Here is a 24,210-nt window from a genome sequence, read left to right as displayed (position 1 = left end):
ATATTACAACAGTGGGAAGGCAATAACTAAATTATATTACAACAGTGATATCTATTGTTGGCAGCATTACCTTTCTGCAGTTTGCATAAATGAGTGCAAGTTTCATCTGTTTCTGACACTTCATTTATTTTGAAAATCATAAGAATTGCAGGCTTGTCAATAAAAGTAACTCAAAGGCTTGAAAACACATGTGGGAATAGAGTGAAGGTACTGAGAAAGCAAAAGAGCTTACAAGGCTTTGAATGGCTCATTAATTTCAAGAATGAATCTCTGATCCACTCAAAACAAAATGTATTCTCTTACATTTAATCACTTCCATTGCAACTTGGAAGGTTTGCAGCAAAATAAACAGCACAGAAATCAGCTAATTTTTAACTGTGATGGTACACAGTATCTGGTGCCAATTAGAGTTCTTTTGTTTTTGTTCGTACAGATAGACAATGAATCATTTGAACTCTGTTTGAAAATAGCCCTTCATGAAATTGCTTTAGTGCACCTATTGTCTCATAACAACAATGTTTCTGGGAATTCGTAACCATTGTTTGAAATAGGCAATTATATTGGAACACATTTCCACATATGTGGTATTACGAATAGTAATGGCAGTGTACAGCGTCCATTGATTTTCTACGAGAATGTGAAATCCTGCGACTTTTTCAAGGTCTAATCAAATTGTATGCAACACTCGAGAATTTTTACTAAGTGTTCTCTGGGCTCTGTATCTCGAAATATCCTGAAGATATTCTCAATCGTTCTAGCTCAATGCTCAAACTCAGCATTGATAGCCTTATCACTTCGCAAGTAAAAATGCTGAACAGAGGAAATCTCGGCTCTCACTGTCAGATAATTAATAACAACAGTGGGGAGAAAAATACTCATACTTGTAGATGCGTTTCCAATTCTTGGAAAATACATTTTCTATGTCTTCTATCGTAATGACTCGACATTCTGTCAAATTAATAGGCTTTTATCTATCTCATGCTTTTGGGTAAGAATTCTATACATGATCGCGTGCCTGTTTGGAAGGTTTCTCTGGTTACCTTTCTCAAAGATGCATTGAACACATCTCTAGCAGGTGAGTAACATAGGATACACTTCATTTTTTTCAAATGTTGCCGACAATTGGCAACTTTCAACGATTCGTCTTCAGCTTATTTAAATGGGGAAGAGTGATTTTTTCAGCTTGTGGCAGTTTCATTAAATTTCTTTAACACCAACACTTCAAAAAGAAAGGGTGAAGATAAACGTTATGGACCAACAATATGCAAATAGTTCTCATTCCTGAGTTGAGATCACATTAAAATACACGTTGAAGTGATACCGTGGAAGGGCCATTATGATTGAGAGCAAAAATCAATTCAATGCCATTTCTAATCAGCATCTGATGGAGCTTCATACACAAGCTTTCAATGAAGTCAGAAGTAATTGTTTTCACCAGTGATGGTCAGTTCACCTGCAGAGAGCAAAAGTCCAATAATTACGAGAAGAAAATCTATAAAAACGTTTAATATTCTGAAGCATACACAAGAGGCAAATCGCAGACTATCATTATGAAATCGAGTGGTTTGTTTTGTGATCTGGAAAGGATTGACAAAACTCCATGAGCAGGTAACCTCAACTCTGGTTAGACGTTTCTTCAAGTATGCAACGTACTAAGAGAAATTTGGACTTGGAAGAAAAATAAATGAAGCATAGATTCATGTTTTGTAGAGGAGATTAAGTTCAGTAGCATAGCGAATACGAGGAAATAAAGGCAGATCACGGCCCGCGTGGGAAAATGTAAGAAAAAAGCAAGTTACTACGGATGCTGGAATCTGAAACCAAAAAAGAGAAAATGCTGGAAAATCCCGGCAAGTCTGGCAGCATCTGTAAGGAGAGAAAAGAGCTGATGTTTCGAGTACAACTGACCCCTTCTCAAAGCAAAAAAAAAGGGAGCAATAGAGAGGTATTTATACTATTTACACTGTCATTATCACCTATTTGTTGCTACCTTTTCTTCTGGATGCAATCAGGTCCCGGACCTTCCCGTGGCTTGCCATTTCAATACACAATCCTGCTCCCATGCCCACATGTCTGTCCTTGGCCTGCTGCAATGTTCCAGTGAAGCTCAACACAAACTGGAGGAACAACAGCTCATCTTCCAACTCGGCATGTTACAGCCTGCCGGTCTCAACATTGAATTCAACAACATTCAACATCTCGACCCCTCTGTTTTCATTTTGCTCCATAATTTCATTTCATTTATTTTATTTCTCTTTTTTTCTATGTTTTCACTGTTCTGTACCTCTTATTGCTTGATTGTCTCTCTTTCTCTCGCTCCCCACTCTCTCATCACCTTTTTCCTCTCCTCTTCCCCCTTTGCTACCCTTCCGCCCTGTTTTCCATTTTGCCTCTGCTTCTCCGATTCCCCCCCACGCCCTCTCCCCCCCCGCCCCTCCCCACCCCATCCCTCACATATTTTGCCACATAGCTCTGGCTTCAGCCTTGGTCATTCACAGCTCCTAACCTCCCTACAATCTCACTCTGTACTGTCATTATCACCTCTTTATTGCTCCCTTTGCTTCTGGAGCCACGACTCACCTTCTCTCAGAATAGTATAAATACCTCCCTATTTCTCCCTTTATTTTTAGCTTTGACAAAGGGTCATTTAGACCCGAAACGTCTGCTCTTTTCTCTCCTTACAGATGCTGCCAAATTTGCTGAGACTTTCCAGCATTTTCTCTCTTTTGGGCAAATGTAAGGTTGTTTACAGTTGGCGAAGACAGTTCAAATTTGATTACAAAACATCAGCAAATTCTGAGTTCCTGTTTAAAATTAATTGAATTGATTTTCACGCGACGCCATCATCCTGCTTGCAACATGGAATGGCCTCTCTGAAAACCGAGCTTGCAGTTGACAAAGCGATCGCTAGTGCAGGAATGCTGGGGCAATTTTGTGTTTCAGAGGCCAGTTAAGGACAAAATGTAAAAGTGCACTATACAGCATATATCGGCAAACTGCTGAGAATCAAGTTCCTAAAGATAGAGTGGGAAATTCCAGTATTCAATGCTCTAGCAAAGCTGAAAGAATGAACTGACGACACCATATGTCTGTCTGTATTATTTAAGCACAAGAGATTAAAACATAAAATTATAATAAGGCCCTTGACTACTCCTTGAAAATCCCAAAACAAAATCTATGAATCTTCTTCACTATTTCAATCGGGTGCCCCGTGAAATGAGGCTTTCACCTGTTTGCAAAGCAACCAATTGTCATGCAGGATTTTTTTTCTCTCAGACAAAGCATTTTCATTAATCAAAAAGCTAAAGTTCTGTGGATACTGGAAATCAAATACAAATTTTGAAATTAATGGAAAACCTCCGGCAGCATCTGTACAGTGAAACCAGATTTAATGCTGCAGGTCAGTGAACTTTCTTCAGAGCTTCTGTCTTTCACTAATAGATTACAAATTAATAATTCAAGGCTATGTGTGGGACACAATGAGCGGGACATCCTGTTATAGTTACACCGAATTCTTAACTTTGTGTTTGGGTGCAGAGGGCACATGGCAAGAAGGATATATTGGTAGTAGATTCTGCATGATGCAGAGTCACTCAAACGATGCCGTGCCTTCAAACATCAAATGGATTTTGGATGGTTGCAGTGATCATGGTGAATTTCTATTAAGGTGGATTATACAAGGTGGTTGACATTAGTTCTGAGCGAAATGCAGTGAAACAGAATAACTCTTGAGATCCATCAAACCTATGTATTGAACTGGTAACTCAATCATCATTATCTAATGGTGATATTGATGATGATGGTCACAGAGTACAGAAGTATGTTTGGTAGCAGTATTAATTAGTGCCAACATAATAGGGAGTGATGTGATGAACCAATTCCTCTTAAAAAATATGCTGGAGATGTTAGAGTTGCCCACTCAAAATTGTGTGGATGTCCAGTGCCGTTTTTTTAAGAAGACATTCTGGACCCTTGCCTTTATCAGTGCGTATTTTAGAGATGTGAGATCAGGGCGGTTATGTTGGAGTTTTACAAAACTTTGGTGAGTCCACAGCTGGATTACTGTGTGTAGTTCTGTTTACAGCACGACACCAAGGAATTTTGTTTTAAGTGGAGGGAGTTTGTAGAAGATTAAGCAGCGCTGGAGAGCTCTAAATATTAACAGATGCTTTGTTCATCCTGGTTGTTTTCTTTACAACAGAGAAAACAGATGGGGGAACGTGATTTAGATGTACATGACTACAAATGGCCAGGGTAGATGGGAAACTATTGTTTCCTTTAATTAGGTGTTCAGTAAGGAAGGAACATAATGGAAAATGATGGGTCGGTGTATCAGAATGAATTTTATGAAGTATTTGTTCAGCCAGACGGTACTGGGCATCTGCAAGGCAATGCCTCGGAGGGTAGTAGAAGTGAGAAAAAGAACTTTTTAATATTTAAATGTTTACGTGGATGACCACTTCAAGAATTCTAACATACAACTCAAATGCTGGAATGTGCGATTAGAATAGTTAGATCGGCACAACTCTGCAGAAATTGCGTTTGTGCGTTCTGTGACTGTATTAATCCACCACCAAGTCAAACAATCTTTCTGCATGATGTCGAGGATTTGGTATTGGACTGGGGTGGATAAAGCTAAAAATCACACTTCACAGGAGCAGTGCTCTGAAAACTCGCGGTTCCAAATGCAAATGGTGGGCTAGAATCTGGTTTTATAAGATATATTTTTTAAAAATATTTCTGCAACTATCCTGTAAAGATCTGGAAGAATCCTGCATGTTACAAATAAAGTCGCCTCTCATGCTTTTCCTATAAATTAACTTGGATCTGTCACTAGTTAATCTGATTCATTAATTAATCTGAACTAAACTAATCTAAACTAAACTAATTAGTTAATCTGATTCATTAACTAATATTTTCCTCATTCGTTCATGGAGATGCAGAATTATTTGAAACAATTTGTGCTGAACTTCTTTCGATGTATTTTTTTTACCTTTATACTCTCGGGTCTCAATATATTTCACCGTGTCTAGCTTATTACCACCAAGTATGAACTGCCTTTTTTTAAAAAAAAAACGTTTTCTACACTTTTATGAGCAGACACTACGAGTGAAGCATTATTTCAATGACTGACATATTTTGGTTCCTAAATCTCGGATTTTTTTTTTAAAATGTGTGCTTGCATTCCTCTATGCAATCATCCCATGAGGACGTTTATTCAAGACGGCAGTTAATCACTCAAGATCAATTTGAAGAGAATTAATGATTTTTTTGAGTAATAGCTCTGCGTTATTATGTGCAGATTAGCATGATTTCATCTATGAAAGCCGAATGTAACACAGCTATTAAAATGTGTTATTACCTTAAGCACAGTTACAAATGTGCTGTACAGCGTACTGAGAATAAACAGGACGACAAACGTCATAATGGATAATGAACTGTTGGCATCTCCATCGAAATGTTCTTGTTCATTTTCTTCGATGTCATAGTCTACCGGGTCCTCTTTTATTTCAGGAATACCTGCAATTACTGGAAAAAATTTTTTGAAAAATTAGTCACGTCGACAAAAAATAATCCCGGTAAATTTTCTCTAATATCAAGGCACTGGCAATTGTGTGATATTTAATACATTCTTTGTCAGACTGAGTAAAATTCAGTAAAGAAATTAATGTTCTATCATGGAGCTTCCATGACAAAGTAGACTATATAGTTGTGAGAACAGGCAATAGAGGGCAGAGAATAGTAAATATGACTTTCTCAGAGGGATGTCATGCCTAACAAATTTGTTGGAAATTTTTGAAAATGCAATAAAATGTGTGGACAACAGGAGATCAGATGATGTAGTTTATATGTGGATTGCATCAAAGCTTTTGAAAGACCTCTTCCTGTACATTATTAGAGACAGTTAAAGCACATGGACCTGAGCAAAAACGTTCACGCCAGATCAGAAACTGGCTCTGTAATAGAACCCAAAGACAATGATAGAAGACTGTTTGGATCACTGGAGCCTTGTGTGAAACGGTACACCACTCCGAGCAGTTTAAGGACCCTTATTGTTCGTTAGATACACAAAAAATTCAGATAAAAATGTGGGGGGAGGAGGAATATGAAGCAAACTTGCAGAAGATACCACATTTGGAAGAGTAGTAAATAGTGAAAATCCCATTGGGTGATTGGAGACCTAAGACAGATGATAATAAACCCTGATAAGTGCGAGATAATATGCTTTGGAAGAAGAAACAAGGTGAAGTAGTGTTAGGGCACACTTGTTTTCATCTGTTGTGCTATAGAGCATAAAGAAGTAATTTTGGACTTGTACAAAGCTTCAGTCAGGCCAGGTTTGGAGTACGATGTCCAGTTCTGATCTTGTCATGGCAGGAAGGATGTGATAGGATCAGAGGGGAGAGAGGGAAGGTTCACCAGGATGTTGCCTGGGACGGAGAAAATGAGCTATGCTATGACCCTAGATAGGTTTGGATCATTTTCTTCAAAACAGAGTAGACAGAAGGGGTAATGATTTACGTGTATACGATTACGAGAGGTATGGAAAGTTTTAATAGAGAACACCTGCTCCCCTTGGTTGGGGAGTCAATCACGACAGGGGCATGAGGTTCAGAGTGTCATTCAACACGTCAAGAGAATTTGGAATGCACAGATTGGCGAGGTAACATAGAACATAGAACATCGAACATAGAACGTTAAAGCGCAGTGCAGACCCTTCGGGCTTCAATGCTTTACCGACCTGCGAAAATGCTCTGATGCCCTTCAAACCTACACCACTCCATTATTATCTATACGTATTCCCATTACCCATTTAAATGCTCTTAACTTGGGCGAGTCTACTACTGCAGGCAGGCTATTTCACGCCTCTAGCAACCTCTGAGTGAAGAAACTACCCCGAATACCTGTTCTAAATCTAACAGCCCTCGGTATAAGCTCAGTCCCCTCATGTTAGCTATCACCATCCGAGGAAAAAGGCTCTCACTGCTATCTAACCATGTTATGATCTGATATATTTTGATTAAGACACCTCTCAGCTTTCTTCTCTCCCACGGAAACAGCCTCAGTTCCCTCAGCGTTTCTTCAAAAGACCTTATTTCCATGCCAGGCAACATCCTAGTAAATGTCCTCTGAACCCTTTCAAAAGCATCAACGTCCTTCTGATAGTGTGGTGACCAGAACTGCATGCGATATTCCAGGTGCGGCCTTACCAGTATCTTGGACAACTGAAGCATGATCTTGTGGCTATGAAACTCAATTCCCCTACCAATAAAGGCGAATACACCATATGCCTTCTTAATAACCCTATCAAACTGGGTGGCATTTTTCAGGGATTTATGCACCTGGACACCGAGATCGGTCTGTTCATCTACACTGCCAAACATTTTACCTTAAGCCCAGTACACTGCGTACCCGTTACTTCTTTGAAGTGAACCACCTCACACTTTTTCCACATTAATCTCCATTTCCCACTTCTCAGCCCAGCTCTGCATCTTAACTGTGTCCCTCTGTAGCCCACAGCATCCTTTGGCACGAACCATAACTCTGCCTACCTTAGTGTCATCCACAAATTTACTAATTCAACCTTTAACGCCCACATCCAGATCATTTATAAAAATGTCAAACAGCAGTGCCCCCAGAACAGACCCTTGCGGCATGCCACTGATAACCAAGAACCAGGATGAACATTTCCCATCGAACACCATCCTCTATTTTCTTTAAGCTGGCCGATTTCTGATCCAAACCGTTAAATCACCTTCAATCCCGAAATTCCATATTATGTACAGTAGACTACCACGTGGAATCCTATCAAACGCCTTACTGAAGTCCAAATCCGTCACATCAACCTCTTGACCTTCATCCATCTTCTTTGTCACCTTCTCGAAGAACTTAATAAGGCGAGTGAGACACGACCCACACTTCGCAAAAAAGTGTTGACTATCCCTAATCAAATCATTCCTTTCCAGATGATCATAAAGCTCTTATAACCCACTGTAAGGCTCACTGGCCTATAATTATCAGGGTTGTCCCCACTCTCCTTCTTAACCAAGGGAACAACATTTGTTATCATCCAGTTTTCTGGCACTACTCTTGTCAGGAATGGTGACATAATGATCGAAGCAATGGGCTCTGCAACCTGTTCACTGGCTTCACCGAGCATTCAAGGATAAACCCCACCTGGCCAAGGGGTCTTAACTATTTTCAGATCTTGCAAAATTGCTAAAACCTCCACTTTGTCAAGCGTAATCCCATCAATTCTTATAGTCTGCATCTCTGCATTCTCACAAACATTTCCCTTTTCCAAAGTGAAAACTGACGAAAAGTATTCATTAAGCGCTTCAGTTATGTCCTCAGATTCCACACACAACTTTCCAAAGCCATCTTTGATTGGCCTAATCTTACTCCAGTCATTCTTGCATTCCTGATATACCTGTAGAAGGTCTTCAAGTTTCCCTTGTTCCTAACTGTCAACAACTTCTCACGTTGGCTGGAAACCTTGCAAAGTTTAAAGAAATGGAAATATTCTTCAAATATCACAATATTCAAGGATATGGGACAAGTGCAGGAAATTGCAATTAGTGCACGTTTAGTTCACGTTGGAGCAGAAACGATTGAGCAAAGAGTCTTTTCTGTGCTGTTATGAATCTGTGCATCTACGGATCTGTAAAGTGTATTAATATCCCATACAATTGCGCTTTTCACGTTCGGAGAAAAAAGTGAGGATGACAACAGCATCTGGTGACCACCAACTCATCTCTTGCCTTTTGATACCAACAACAATTAAAGAAAATCCATCTAAAATAATTACACTTGACATCACTCAGTGCAGAACATTCGTAGGCATTAAGTGGAATCAGATGCTAAATAGGTATTAAAGATTACATGAAATAGGCAACGATTGGGACTGGGGAAGAGAACGCCAGTTCTCATAAAAAGATTTAACCAGTGGCCTGTTCAGTACAGATCACTATATATGTTTTCTCAATTCGGAAATGTATTCTGTGACTTTACAATTGTAGAAAAGTATTGATTCTCTTCCTCTTGCAATTTCAGGCCAGCATTTCAAAGTTGTTACCTCGTCAAAATACCAATCAATTATTTGACCACCTTTTTTCCCTGTTTTGAATCATGGCTTCATTTCTGTAATTAATGCACATTTCTCCAACTGACTGATACCTTGATCCAAAATGATTCATTCTAAATTCAAAACATCTCCCACTAATAAAGTTCCATTGACAGGTTTGCAGAGATCAATTTAGCGATCACGTTATGAATGAAAGTGCACAGAACTATAGAACCACACAACATTACCTGAAGGACACACCACCCCAGTTTTACATCCAAACTGCTTCCAAATAACTTGAGGATTTCTGTCTCAACCATCAAACCAGGAAGCAAATCGCAGACAGCCCCCAACATCGGATGAAAATGCTTTTCTCTCCCTTACTTCCCATGTCGTCCTAAGAGGTACCCTCTGGTTAAACGATGATCAGTTATTTTGTTCTAATTACAGAATGTGACTGTAAAAAAAATTACTTTACTTGTCTAAAATGTATTAATGTATTTTTAATACATTTCCCCGCAATAATACCATGACGTCGCTGCCCATACTATATAAACCCCTCATTATTTTGTATTGTTCAATGTAGTTAGGACTCTGCCGCCTGTCTTGGGAGGAAAACAACAATGGTACATCCATTTAAAATTTCTCACAACACTCTTGTATAACATGTTGTCCTCTATCCTGAACAATTTTGCCTTTCCACGAACGTGGTGACTTGGACTCGACACAAAACTGCTGCATTTGCTTCAATACACAAACCACAAGAGTTCGAGCATTGAATATATTATGTGGTCAACATTCCATCAAAAGCAGGAAAACATATCAATGGTTCACACATGCCTTTTTTTGAAAAACCACTTCAGCACCTGTACTTCAGCAATCATGGACCAGTGGACGTATGCTGTAAAGTTTCTGACATCCTCTTCACTTCATATATTCTCACTTACAGACTGAATTCAAATTATCATATTTCACCGGCAGAACTGAACCAGTCATATAGAGCTGCATTTGACAGCCATTATCATTAATGTAAATGACGCCACTGCCTCTGTATCATCAACGAAATCCAAATCAAAACTTTCACATTAAACTGCAAATCATGAATGTACACCTCCAATTCCGAGCGATAAAACACTAAGTCGTGTCATACAACACTGGAGATGGTCAAAAACAAAGGAACACATTCTCCAGTGTTAAACATTGCTTCCTGTCGGTGACACAATTTTGTAATCAAACTTGGCATTCTCTTGTATTTCATGGCCTTTATTTTTCTGTCAAGTTTTCTACGTTGGAACTCGGCAAGTGCCTCACGAAATCCATTTAGACATTACCGAAATGCTATCCCTAAGAGTCCCCTTGATGCTATTGCACCAAAAGAAATCGCTCAACTTCAAAACACACGATGTTCACTTCACAAATTCATTCTGACTTTCCATGATTAGTCCATCTCTTTCTTAGTACCATTCCACCTAAACCTCTCATAATTGGTTATCGTAAATTGCGCTCCATGGAGTACAGACTAACTGGTCTTTAACTTTCTGGTCGACCATCAAGACATTTTCGAGGCTGGAATAGTTGGAGACTTACAATTATAATCGTCTGCTACCTCACATACATTTCGTGAGAACTGTCAAATGATCCTTTGAGCATCTATTATTACCTCACTGGGTTCCTTTTACCACGAAATATATATGCACTTTCCAGGAGGTTTGACTCTACAATACTTTCATTCTCATTATTATTTAATGTAAAATTTTACTGGAATCCTTTTTAAATTACACTCGTTGCATTAATTCCCTCCTTAGTGAAGACAAAGAATTCTGTCAGAAACAGTTACAATGGCCACTCCTGTTCGCCCCAATGCTTTCATTATTCACCTTCTTCCCTGAAATAGCTCAATGAAAGAATACTTAGGAATGCCTTAACTTTTCCATCATTTTATTCATTCTCTCGTTGATTTGCTACTGTCCTTTTTGCTTTAATTATCTTCGATTCTGTAGCTTGCTGCTGTTGAGATGACAGGAATATGGAAGCATGGAGTAGACCGTTCCACTCCTTGATGCTGACTCACCATTCTAGAGAGAATTGGATCGCCTACCTCGGGTAATGTTTCCATACATCCACATTGCCACTCATGTCATTAACATCAAACACCAACGGTACACTGTCATGCACATGCTCGGTCAATCTCTCATTATTCGATTAGCTCAGACTATTAGTGCAGTCTCTTCAAAGTCGTTTCATGGGTTGGTCTGACAATCTCACAAATTTGTCATCTGGATGTCCATCACAATTCATTTGAAAGGAAATTGCAACCTAATTTAAGTGAAGGTAATAGATTTTGCACTATGTCTCGGTCCAATTTTAGCAATGCTACAAATTTGAAGCAATATGTGCATTCATGTTTAAATTTACGTGCGATTGAACTCCTTAAAACATAGTTGCTGTTCATTGCTTTCTAACAACTTTGATTTGATTGGAATTATTATTGACACATACCGAGGTGCAGTGCAGGCAGATCATATCAAACAAAGTATATAGGGTCCTCGGACAGAGCGAACATAAAACGTTACAGCTGCAGATAAGAGGAACACAGCGAGATCAACATGAAATATAATATTTGAGAGTTCCATTCAGGAATCTAATAGCAGCAGGGAAGAAGCTATTCTTGAATCTGTTTGCTGATGTGCACAAGCTTTTATGTCTTCTGTCTCAGAGAAGAGGCTGCAAGAAAACGTAGCAGCAGTGAAAGTAGTCTTTGATGCAATTAGTTGGTTTCCCAAGACAATGGAAAATCAACACGTCTTCTATGGCTGGAAGGCTGAGTTATGTAATGGACGGGGCTGTGTTCATGACTCTTGTAGTTTCTTGTGGTAATGGGAGAAGCTGTTACCAAATCACACTATGATGTATGCACAGAGAAGGCTGTCTATGGTGCATTTGTGAAAATTGATAAGAGTGCTTGTGGACATATCAAATTTCCTTCAGCCTCCTGAGGAAGTAGAGGTGATCTTTTGTTCCCTTGAACGTTGAAACGACATGGGTAGACCAGACAGGTTGTTGGTCGTAATCACTTCCAGAGCCTTGACACTGTGGATGAACCCCATCTCAGCCCTATTCATGCAGACAAGGGCATGCCATCAGCTTCACTTCCACAAGGCAATGCTCGACTCCTTCGTTTTATCGATTGCTGTTGTTACACCAACCCTCTTAGCATTCCATCTCTTTCTTGCATTTGTTAGATTTCAATAACTAATATAGTCAGACTCACAATTCCCTTTTAGCATTAACATTTCCCATTCTCCTGGCTTTTCAGAGATACTCCTCATTGAGGGCCGTTATTCCAAAGAGGATAAACTTGTAATTAATCTACAAAATAATCCATCTGATCTCTGTCCATATCAGTTTGGATCCTCCTTGCTTTCTTATCACGAACCACGTAGTTAATTGCCACTGACAATGCTGGAAATCTTGCATGGTGTCCTCATAATCATTGATACAGCTTAGGAATAACGAGTGCACAAATGTTGTTCCTTACACTACTTCACTTGTAACAATCGTCCAACAATAGAATGATAGTTTATGTATCCCATTTCGACTGACGCAATGTTTTCTTCAAATTAATGAAACCTTAATTAATGCCAATATAATGTCTGTCATCAAGAAATCTTGAATTCACACCAGTATAGTTGATGCGAAGAAATTAGTGCTCATAATGTATTCAGGCAGTTGGACGTTTAATCCAAAACAATCACGATCGCAGAAGTCTCGTACTTGTCACAGAATATACTGTTTCACAGAATGCATTCAAAGCTCACGTCCGGGGTTTTAGTCTATCAATGCCATTTCGGTATGAACTGACCTGCTGTGTGCTCTCAGCAACAGCTGCAACTGGCATCGATCGCATCCCAAAAGCAAATCAGTTTAATTTACGCATATGCAATTGATAACAAGACTTCAGTGGAGCTGGGTGAGTTGGTATCGAGTTACTGAGGAGAGAACAATTAGAATGACGAGTTAAGATGGCAAGCAGATATTTTGGCACAGTGGATCTCGACTGCGAAATTGAGAAGTGGATAGAAGGCAGTTCGAAAACTTTATTTCAGTTCTGTCTATCCAAAACGTATGCTTCAAACAGCTGATATAGAATGGTGGCTTATGCGTTTCAACTAACCAACACGTAATGTCATGGAACCCTCAGGAAATGAGGTTTTTTTTTATCATGAACAGATACCACATAAAAAGCTTCACCGTTTGTCTTGTCATCATGTTACATAAGATTGTACATGTACAGATTCTATGTTAGCAGCAGCATCATTCTTCAATTCAAACGAAATTTCCGACATGGATAGATACCCCATTACATGACCTGAGGAATCTGCTCTAGTTACTGACATCCCCACCAGTACAGTATAACTGGACAGTATACATCACGGTATTTCTAATATACAACAAAACAGCCACTGAAGAACCAGATACCACAAAGAACACAGAACTTAGAAGATTATAGTGCAGTACAGGCCCATCGATGTAGCACCGACCTGTGAAATCAATCTGAAGTATATCTAACCTACATTATTCAATTCTCGTCCATCTGCCTAGCCAATAACAATTTAAGTGTCATTAAGTTGGCGAGTCTGCTATTCTTGCAGGCAGTGCGTTCAATCCCCTATTACTTTCTGAGTAAAGCAACTACCTCAGACATCTGTCCTATAACTATCGTCCCGCAATTTAAAGCTATGTCCTCTCGAGTGAGCCATTGTGATCCGAGGAAAAACGATCTCACTGTCCACCTTATCGAACTCTCTGATTATCTTGTATGTCTCAATTAAGTCACCTCCAACCTTCATCTCTCTCATGAAAACAGCCTCAAGTCAGTCAGACTTTGCTCATAAGGTCTTATTTCCATGCCGGGCAAAATCATAGTAAATATCGTTTGAATCCTTTCCAAAGCTTCCACATCCTTCCTATAATGCAGTGACTAGAACTGTATAAAATACTCCAAGTGCGGCCACACCAGAGTTTTGCACAGCTACAGCATGACCGTGTGACTCCGAAACTCAATCCCTCTAACAAATAAAGATAACACACTGTATGCCTTATAACAACACTATCAACCTGGGTGGCAACTTTCAAGCATCTATGTACATGGACACTGAGAGCTCTCTGTTCCTCTCCACAATCAAGAATCTTACTATAAGCCCAGTGCTCTTTATTCCTGCTATTCTTTCCAAAGTCAATCACGTCACACCTTTCCACATTAAACTCCATTTGTCGCATCTGAGCACAGCTCTATAGTTTAGCTATGTCTCTCTGTAATCCACAGGATCCTTCGGCAACATCCACAAGTCTACCGACCTTAGTGTCAGCCACAAATTTACTAAGCCATCCTTCTATGCCGCATCTAAATTATTTATAAGAATGACATACAGCAGTGGATCCCAAACCTATCCTTGCAGTACACCACTAGTAACTGAACTCCACGAAGAATATTTCCCATCAAACACCACCTTCTTCGTTCAGCTAGCCAATTTTTGATCCAAACCGTGAAAGCACACTGAATCCCATGCCTCAGTATTTTGTACAATTGCCGACCACGGGGAAACTCATCAAAAGCAAAACTTGTTTCGAAATTTTACCACTCAGAGACAGCCTCATGTACGGATACACAGAACAGACAATTGAAAATGAACTCTCCAATCACCAATCCAGCACGAACAGTTGTCACATCACGTTGAACAGATCTATCCACGCAGAGATATGCCTTTCAAAATGGAATTATGTCACATCGAAAAGCAAAGCAGAGTGTCACATGCGGAGATGCAATCTACTGAGAATAAGTATCTCATGTCATGAAACTGCGAAAACTACTGAATGTCAAAACATTTCATCACATTCATGAACAGCTGTTCAGACATGTATGTTTACCAAAGCAGGTTACCTGAGCGTGCTATCTTACACCTGATCAATGGTGTAGGCTTTCGTGGTCATGTATACATTTCAGAACCACAATCCTTTGCATTCCTCCCTCATAAACTAATCAGAACACTTCACCTCACGAAAAACATCGAATCAGAATAGCCAATGTGAAATTTGTGCCTTGCAGATTCGGAATGTTGCAAATGCTTTGCTAAACACTGTTTCCTCCCATGTTAAAATGTAGTTTATTGGGGGAAATGAGGCATCGTAGATGCAGTTGAAACCAGACACAAATCTACCAAACAACTCCCCAGATTGCTGCATTGGTTTCAGCTTACTGTGTGCGATATTTCAGCCATGACACTTTAAATTAAAAAAGGAAAAGAAATCTGTTGATCTTGTAAATCAGAAACTAAAGCAAAGATTGCTTGAAAGACTCACAACATACAGTCATAGAGTCATAGAGATGTACAGCACGGAATCAGACCCGTCGGTCCAACACGTCCCTGCCAACCAGATATCCCAACCCAATCTCGTCCCACCTGCCAGCACTTGACACATATCTTCTAAATCCTTCCTATTTATATACCAATGCAACTGACAGCATCGGTGGAGAAAACTCAGAGTTAAGGTTTCGTTTCGAGTGACCCTTCCTCGTTGGTTTTAATGAAGGTCACTTGAACAAAATGATAATGCTTTCTCTCCGCAGATGCTGGGAGACCTACTGATACATGGAAAATGGTCTGTTTGGTGCACAGGTTGGAAATGACATAATGCTATCACACCAACGATAGGATCAGCTAATTGATAATGGATTTGCATCCGCATATTATACTTCAAATGGATGCTTTAATTGTCCAGGTGAATTCTGATTTCGCCTGCTAATAGTCAGGGTTAGTGTGGAGATTCGACATGGGTGACGTTCGAAGCAGCGATTTTTGCACTGATGCAGGAATGACGCTGTAAGAGTGCAATTCGTCATAATGTATCAGAATTATAACCGTATTATAACTACAAATTAATGGGTGATAGATTTAAGATTGATGTCAGAGGCAAGTTCTTTACACAGGGAGTGGTAAGGGCCTGGAATTCACTACCTGCTAAGATCGTCAACTCATCCACATTAGGGAGACTTAAACAATCCTTAGATAAGCTCATGGATGATTTTGGGATAGTCTGGGGGGGGTGGGGGGCGAGCTGAGAAAAGTCCATAGGTCGGTGCAACATCGAGGGCCGAAAGGCCTGTTCTGTACTGTATTGTTCTAAGTTCTATGGAAGATATGGAAAGACTGGATAAGTGAATGTAACGGTATCCAAACACGAATTTGACTCACTGAATGTCATTTCGATAAGTGAGGAAGCGTTTTGCAAGGGAAGCATTAATAGACATGGTTGAAAAGTTCAGTAGTGATGGGTAAATGGGAAATTCTGCGAATTCATATGCCTGGTAATTAAGTTTTGTGCAAATGTAAGACGATAGAGAGTGAAAGATATATAGCAGACAACGAATGGGTGAAACAGTCAGTTTGAATCATATGATTTTGGTGAAAGCAGACAAACCAGAAATATGGCAGCCTTCTGTTGGGTTGATTGATGGGCTTAGATATTCCATTTATGTCGAATTTCTAGTCAGAAAAGAAAACAACTGTCACCACAGGAAATGGACAAATGCTGAATGATGAAAATGAGTGACGAACCTGAGTTGCCGACAGAACAGAGGACAATGATTTTGGATTCTGCATTATTTGATGTTATGTCATGTCTTAGGATGTATTGGACATACACAGAGGAAAAATAGAGAGAGAGAATTATGTGATATCAGTGACGAAGTGGAGTCTGAGCTTGCTCGCATGATATCTGTGATGGAATGCGTGTAGCCTGCTCTGGATGAGGGCTCAAGCATGGATCCTTGTGAAAATGCAACACAAATACGACAGACTATGACTGGACGTCACGACTGGGCGTAGAGTACTTGGCAAGACTGGCTACATGAAGGTAAGGCCAATTTGGAGAAGTGATTCGTACACTAAACAAGTTGACACCACGATATCTTCAATCATTTTATTTTACCACGTGATACCCCATGGGCTCTGCATGATGGAGGGGTGCAGCCAAAAATGGTGAGGATAAATGTGATTTACTCAGAGTGAAGCCGAGTAGCTCTAAAGGTCTGCACGTGTAAACAAGCTGCAGTGCTGGTGTCTCACAAGTGGGTATCACACACATTTCAATCAAGGTCAAAATCATCTTTCTGGAAGTCCTATACATGCAAACCAAGAATAAGTAAGTCAAAATATTTCCATTCTGCATTTATTACAATCATCGGAGCCACATACAGACTTAAACACGGTTTATTTTTTCCTGCAGTAGCGCGGTGGAACGTTTCAAGTGATCTTCAGAACGATCAGACTTACAAGACAGGCTTTCCTTGCATTTCAGAGTCTAAGCTTAATTATCTTTTACCGACAGATGCAATTTGGAATAGTGGCTACTTTCTTTTTTTACAAAAGTGATCACTGATCTTAAATGTGACTGATGCGTGCAATGAATTGAAAATGCTTAAACGGTAACTTAAACAGTTATTACCAAAGTAACATTAAACTATCTATGGAAAACAGTTAGTCAATCACTGCAAGTTATGTGCAGGTTTTAACAACATCGCTTAGTACGACTGAAACATTGACTGCTGTCGGTTTACCATGAGATTTATTTGTACTTCTGATTAACTCCCGGCTGAGGGATGGGTGTCCCACTAAGCAGGAGTAAGTGGTGTCATTGTTCCATTCCGCCGCCGTGACTCTCAACCTGCTGGTCACGAAGTTGGAACCAATCCCCGCCTGGCTATCCACTTGGGTTCGGTACCCGGTATCCAAAAGGGTGTCATTGGCCATCCAGCCAATGTAGATCTCAGCTGGGTAAAAGCTGGTGACGAGACACATCAGAGTCGCTGAATTCTCAGCGTCAATCTCGTCTGTCGATGGCTGCAGGAGGTAAACTTGAGGAGGACGCATTTGGTCGTCTGCAAAGAGACAGATGTTTGTTTAGCTGAGACCATTTTACATCTGCATTAGAATTTCATTGCTAGTAATGCATATAGTTTATAAAATATTTCCTATCTCTCAGACTATGCAAATATTTCTGAATGCTACAGTATTTTATGTCCCTTACTTTGCTGGTTTAAATCTTGGAGTCAATCATACATTTTGCAAAGATTGCTGTTCGTGTGGTGCAAATCCACTTACAGTTCTTCACGTTCATTTTCAGAAAAGAAGAAGCCACGGCTATTGGCTTTCCATGATTTTCTCATAGCGTTTTAACAAGCCATTCGGCCCAACAAGTCCATACCCATACGCTAAAAGGCATCCCTCCAAGACCCACTCCCGACAAAAGCACATTCCCCATTGCCATTCCATCTAACATGCACATATTTGGACTGTCGACGAGAACTGGAGCCCGCTTTGGAAGCCCACGTGAACATGGGAACCCTCTACACCGAGTTGGAATTGAACCTGTTCCCTGAGGCAGCAGTGCAAACCAGTGAGCCACTTGCTGCTGCTGACTTGGGGCCATTTACTGTAACGCATTAATGGTTTGCAGGATTTTTTTTTACATTGAACTAGTGTATGAGTCAGGCTTATATCAAAGTATCATAAATTAATATTTTTAGGAAGATACATACTGGACTGGAAACGTTTACCCTATTTTTCTCTCCACAGATTCTGCCACTCCTGTTCTGTTTCTTCGAAACATTTTTTTTTTGTCATTTCAGACTTCCGAAATCAATTCAATTTTGTTGTTATTGCAATACTATCCGACTTACCAATTTTTTTCTTGAGAGAAGCTTTCTGTGGTGTTGGTAATTCACTGTCTTCCACCAAGCAAACATATTCGGCACCGCTGTCCCACTCTGACGCAATGACTTTAAGTTTGCTCACAATGGTGAATTTACTTCCGTTCCAATCAGGATTTTCTGTCTTGACTCCTTTTGTTCTTTCAGCCCCATTCACCTGCCAGAAAACGTTGATGTTTTCTAAGTTGCTATAAACGATTTCACACACAATGGTCGCTGTCTTTTGTGTCCAAATCTCTTCGAACGGAGGTTTCAGTAGATTGACAGAAATATCTGTCTGATGGCATTCACCTGGAATCAGAAAAAAAATGCATGTTTTCAGGCTGCGATATCGAAATCAATTCCAAAACACGACTAGAGGTGGAAATAGTTTTACTTACTGTGATCTGTTATCTGTTTTCTGAGATCGTTTAGGCTTAATTAATCAGATGCTGTGTCCTCCTTTTCGTATTGGTTGCATTCACTCTGAATATTATGGATAAGCCTGCAGTCATATTTCCGATATAACCTTGATCAATTTGGAAACTGCTCTGCCTTGGGTAGACTGTGGCCTAATGACTCCACTCGAGTGCTACACATTTTCACCTATTGCAGTTACCAGTGTCAGAAGACAGTTGCTGCCACATGAACTGCATTTATCGGAATCCAATCCCAGACGAGCAAACACGTATCATATGTGTCCCCTGTTCATGAGCTAACATTATTTGCTCTGTGTCAGAAAAACTCATGGAGAAGTTGACGTGGCATCAAACTGCATTTTTATTGATTGCATCCTTTCAACTGACTTTGCTACCTATTTCCTCGGCAGGCATTTATTTGAAAATAATAGGTACTTGCTGCATGATTCAGTTCCAGTCAAGGGCCCATTCAACAGATGTTTTTCATATTACTCTTCTTTCAAGAGTGTTAAGTGAGGAAATCTAAAATATTGCGAGCACATGTCTTTCAGTTCTCAACTCTGGTGTTGGGAATAGCCAAAACTAACAGTTATTCAGAATCGTGATAACTTTAAAGGAATTCATAACGTAGGGGAAAGCATGCTTTTAGATTGCTAAAGGAAAAATGGTTGCTTTTAGTACAATAACAGTTACTTCTTAGTGCATAACGTAAAGTACAAATGAAAAGAAGGTTCTTGAATGTTCTGCTTGTATTGTTACCTTGAATTTTCGTACAGTTACAAAATTCACAGAACGGGTTATCTCTGAAAGTTTCAATAATACTTGTGAGGAACGATGCTCCATGTCTATTCTGCAGTTCAAACGGCATAATTTTATTTTGTGCGCATACTGTAAAGCTTATGCAGTTCCTCTGTTATGTTATTGTCTCTGTCAGGTTGTCTGGGCGGGAGAATATTGCAAAACCTACTCCCTTGTTGATTAATATTACTGTCTCGCTTTCCAAACTCTTAAGTATAAATACTTGCTTTTCCTCTGGCTGTCCTGAGTTCGTCTCTTCCACTGCATCTCTGTTCAACCGAGCAGACTGTTAACATGAATTTGTCGATTCGCAACCTGAGTTCAGTCGCGCTCTATTACCATTTCTTCCTCAATAGGTGGTTCATATTTTACGTTCCATGACCAGTCCCATTCAAATAGTCTTGCTTTTTCAAAACCTTTCAGCTAATACAATTAAGTGATAGAGGCGGGAATGGAATTGTGAAAAAAAAACTGATCAGAATGAAATTAATCATCTCGAACATGGAACATGTAACATTACAACGCAGTACGAGACCTTCGGCCCTCGATGCTTCCCCGACCTGTAACACTACTCTGAAGCCAATCTAACCTACCCTCTGCCATTCTTGTCCATATCCATATCCAATGACCATGTCGATGCCCTTCAAGTTTGCGAGTCAAGTCCTGCAGCAGGCAGTGCGTTCCATGCCCCTACTACTCTGTGAGTGAAGGAACTATCTCAGACCTCTGTCTATATCTATCACATTTAATTTAAAGCTACATCCCTGCGTGCTATCCATTGCCATTCAAAGACAAAGGCTCTCATTGTCCACCCTATCTAAGCCTCTGGTTATCTTATATATTTCAATGAAGTCACATCCCAAACTTCTTCAATCTGACGAAAACATTCTCAAGTCCACCAGCATTTCCTCATAAGAACTTGCCTCTGGATCGGGCAGCATCCTAGCAAATCTCCTTTGAACCCTTTCCAAAACTTCCAAATCCTTCCTATCATGTGGTGACGAGAACTGGACGCAATACTCCAAGTGTGGCCGCACCAGAGTTTTTCACAGAGGCAATATGCACTCATGGTTCCGAAACTCAATCCCTCTACCAATCAAAACTAAAACAGCGCATGCCTTCTTAATAACTCCATCAACATGGATGGCAACTTCGAAGGATCTCTGCACATGGACATTGAGATCCCTCTGCTCATCTGCACCACCAAAGATCTTATCATTCGCTCCTGTACTCTTGACTCATTATCTCTTTCCATAGTGAACCACCTCACACCTTTCCGCATTAAACTCCACTTGGCACCCTCAATCCATCTTACAGTTTCCAGTGGGGGAGTTATCTCTTACCTCTGTCCCTTGGTAACCTACAACATCCTTTGTCACTATCCTCCATGTGACCTCCATGGTCGGAGGGCTGAACAATATAATCCTTCAAATGCACAAGTTAATTCATGTGCATCAGTTCTACTCGTCGAGAAATGTTTGCATTTCTAAGTACCTTTCAGTTGACTGTCAGCAACCGCTCGAGCTGGTATCAAAGGAGGAGCATGAAGCAGTGACCGAAGCAAGCAAAACACAAAATCATTTCGACACAAACATCCTCTCAACAAATTTCATTGTTCTCAAAAGACAACACGTCTTCAAGCATTAATCTTGTGGTTAAGCCCTTTCTCTTAATATAAGTCTTGAGTTAACCTATTTTTCTCGTCAACCTGTTCAGATAACTCAACACACAACTCTGGAGGAGGTGGCAAGTAAACACTGGCATCTTGGTCCAGGATGCAACAAGAGGGCAATGCGCCACAAGAAGTTCCTTCCATTTGTTTAGATCAGCAGTCTTCACACTACTTGAGACCATGTGCCTGTTGGATGTTATTGCTTCTCCTGTTCACCTCATAGCCATGTACAGTGTGCTAAAGTTGTTTCATTCCAAGAGATCTTGTGCATTTTAAAATTACTGGAACCTTAGAATGTTTGGTTAAGATTTCATGTTCTGTCGATATTCAGTACAATGTGTTAATGTTGAAAATGTTTGCTAGAACACTGTCCTTACCTTTCGGGCTCCTGATTTCCCTTTTCACAGTGGACTGTGAAGGTGGATGCGAGGCAGTACAGGTGTATTTTGCGCCGCTCTTCCATTCCGCTGCAGGTAAAATGAGGACGCTCCGTGTGCTGTAGGTCAGGTCCTGTTCCAGAGCAGTGGGGAAATTGGTGATGTTCACGTTGACAGAAGCTCCGTCTTTCTCCCAGGAAACGCGTATTTTGTCAGGATAGAACCCTCTTAGCAAACATGTGAGCGTAGCAGTGCTGCTGTTCTTAATTTCTTCTGGTGATGGAGGCAGGAGGCGGATATATGGCTTCATTGATTTGACTGTAATAGAATTATATACAATTTTAGTATTTCCTCGTTACTAAAATGACATGTACAAATGCATATTTCTTGTCACCAACCTCTTGCCATTCTTGTTCGTTTTGATATTGCGGGTGATGATTGATCCTGTTTTGCGGAACATGTGTATTCCACCCCACTCTGCCACTCGTCCACGGTGCTAGTCAAGCGGCTGATTGTCACATATTGGTTTATGTTCGCTGCTTCAATTTGAACGTCTTCATTCCGCACCTTTCCATCCACCATCCAAGAGATAACTACCCCACTGGAAACTGTAGAAAGCACTTCGCAAACCAGAATGGCGCTTTTATTGATCCAGATTTCTTCAACCAATGGATCCCTCAATAATACAGTTATCTCTGTGAGAGAGAAATCAGAGATTCAGATTCTGGTCCCTGTTCCAATAATGTAATCAGGAATGCAACAAGAATGTCAAAATCAATGAACAAGGAAGGGATGAAGCATGCAACCGTCTCTCTCCCTCTTTCCCTCTCTCTCGTGTGTCCTGTGTTGTTTGTGTGTGCGGGAAAAGAACTGACAGGAATAAAAGAGAGTTCTAGAGCAAGGTAGACAGGTAGAGACACAGAAAGTTTACCACATCGTGACGGTCGATGCATTTTAAGCACAGAAGTTCATTGAGATCGTTATCAACAATGGGTGTTTTAAAGTCCTGTCTAAAAACTGATCTATATAATGAATGTTCAAAATAAGCATATTGGCGCATGCCTTTTGTTTCTGTCAAACCCCTTGCAATAACAAATTTTTATCTCTGTTCCACCAGACACCTTATCTCTCCCCTTAGCTACTCTGAACATTGTCATCCTTTCTACATCCTTTCTACATCCCAATACATCCTTTCTACGATTGCATTGCAACAATCAGCAACAGACAATACTAAATCCTCACTAGCGACAGCTTTAGAAATACGCATTGTTGAAAATGTTTCCTTTGTGATGAAGTGTGTGCATTGTCAAGGCTTTATTTTGCTACTCTGAATTGACTCGGAAAATAAGAAAAAGCGGGGGACTACCACGTTGTATAAATAATTTTTAATACCGAGATATCCAGAAACTCTGCCTAAACTTGTCAGTTAAGAGGTTTGCTCACTAATCTCACTCATTCAGTTGCTTTCTTCATAATGTCTCTATATCTGTCACCTTTCCTCTGTCTTCTTCCAAGAACTTTGGTTATTTCAGTCAGACCTATACAGAGCAAAGGGAAATAATTTCAGATGTTATTCTCCACTTTTCTTTTGAAAGAGCGGGTTTAGGTACCTGGTTCATTTCGACTCATTTTTGCTGTAACATTTCTCTGGACTACAAATTCCCATTGATATTACTCACTGCAACTAATTCAAGAATGCTTCGTCCGCAGTAATAAAACAACAAAATAATTTTCCATCTTGTCTAATATTTATTACAAAACTGATTATAGTAATGAATGTGAGCTTGTGAGGTTGTCTAGTTTTCTTACCCGATGTTGAACTAATTTCTTTTTTCTGGTTACTGTTGGTAGCAGAATGAGAAACTTGACAACTGTACACAGAGCCGCTGTTCCATTCCTTCAGGGGCACTTTAAGCAAACTTGTAGAGCTAAAATCATTGGTCACTGTTTTCGTTGGCGATGTAGTTGTAAAGCCAGAACTTATGGTATTGCCGTTCTTCTGCCAGGTCAATGCAATTCTTTCAGGATAGTATCCGCTAATTAGACAAATCAGCTGCAGAAATTTGTTTGCCCTCTGTTCTTCAGTTGCAGAGTAGTGGAGACTGATGACTGGTGGAGAAGGCTGTATGCCT

General features: G+C 40.1%; 1 gene segment (V, D, J or C); it reads right to left on the bottom strand.

The window, feature by feature from the left end:
* Positions 1–1,415: 1,415 nt before the first annotated feature.
* Positions 1,416–24,210, bottom strand: part of LOC140460067 (Ig heavy chain C region-like) — a 35,052-nt gene continuing 12,257 nt past the window's right edge. Inside the window, 7 exon segments of the C gene segment in view lie at positions 1,416–1,453; positions 5,363–5,529; positions 17,682–18,002; positions 18,804–19,124; positions 22,079–22,396; positions 22,477–22,773; positions 23,888–24,208. Of these exon segments, the coding sequence occupies positions 1,445–1,453; positions 5,363–5,529; positions 17,682–18,002; positions 18,804–19,124; positions 22,079–22,396; positions 22,477–22,773; positions 23,888–24,208 (1,754 nt within the window).

Source organism: Chiloscyllium punctatum, chromosome 36 (genome assembly GCF_047496795.1).
Source record: "Chiloscyllium punctatum isolate Juve2018m chromosome 36, sChiPun1.3, whole genome shotgun sequence".
NCBI lineage: Eukaryota > Metazoa > Chordata > Chondrichthyes > Orectolobiformes > Hemiscylliidae > Chiloscyllium > Chiloscyllium punctatum.
This window is presented reverse-complemented; position numbering and strand designations above follow the sequence as displayed.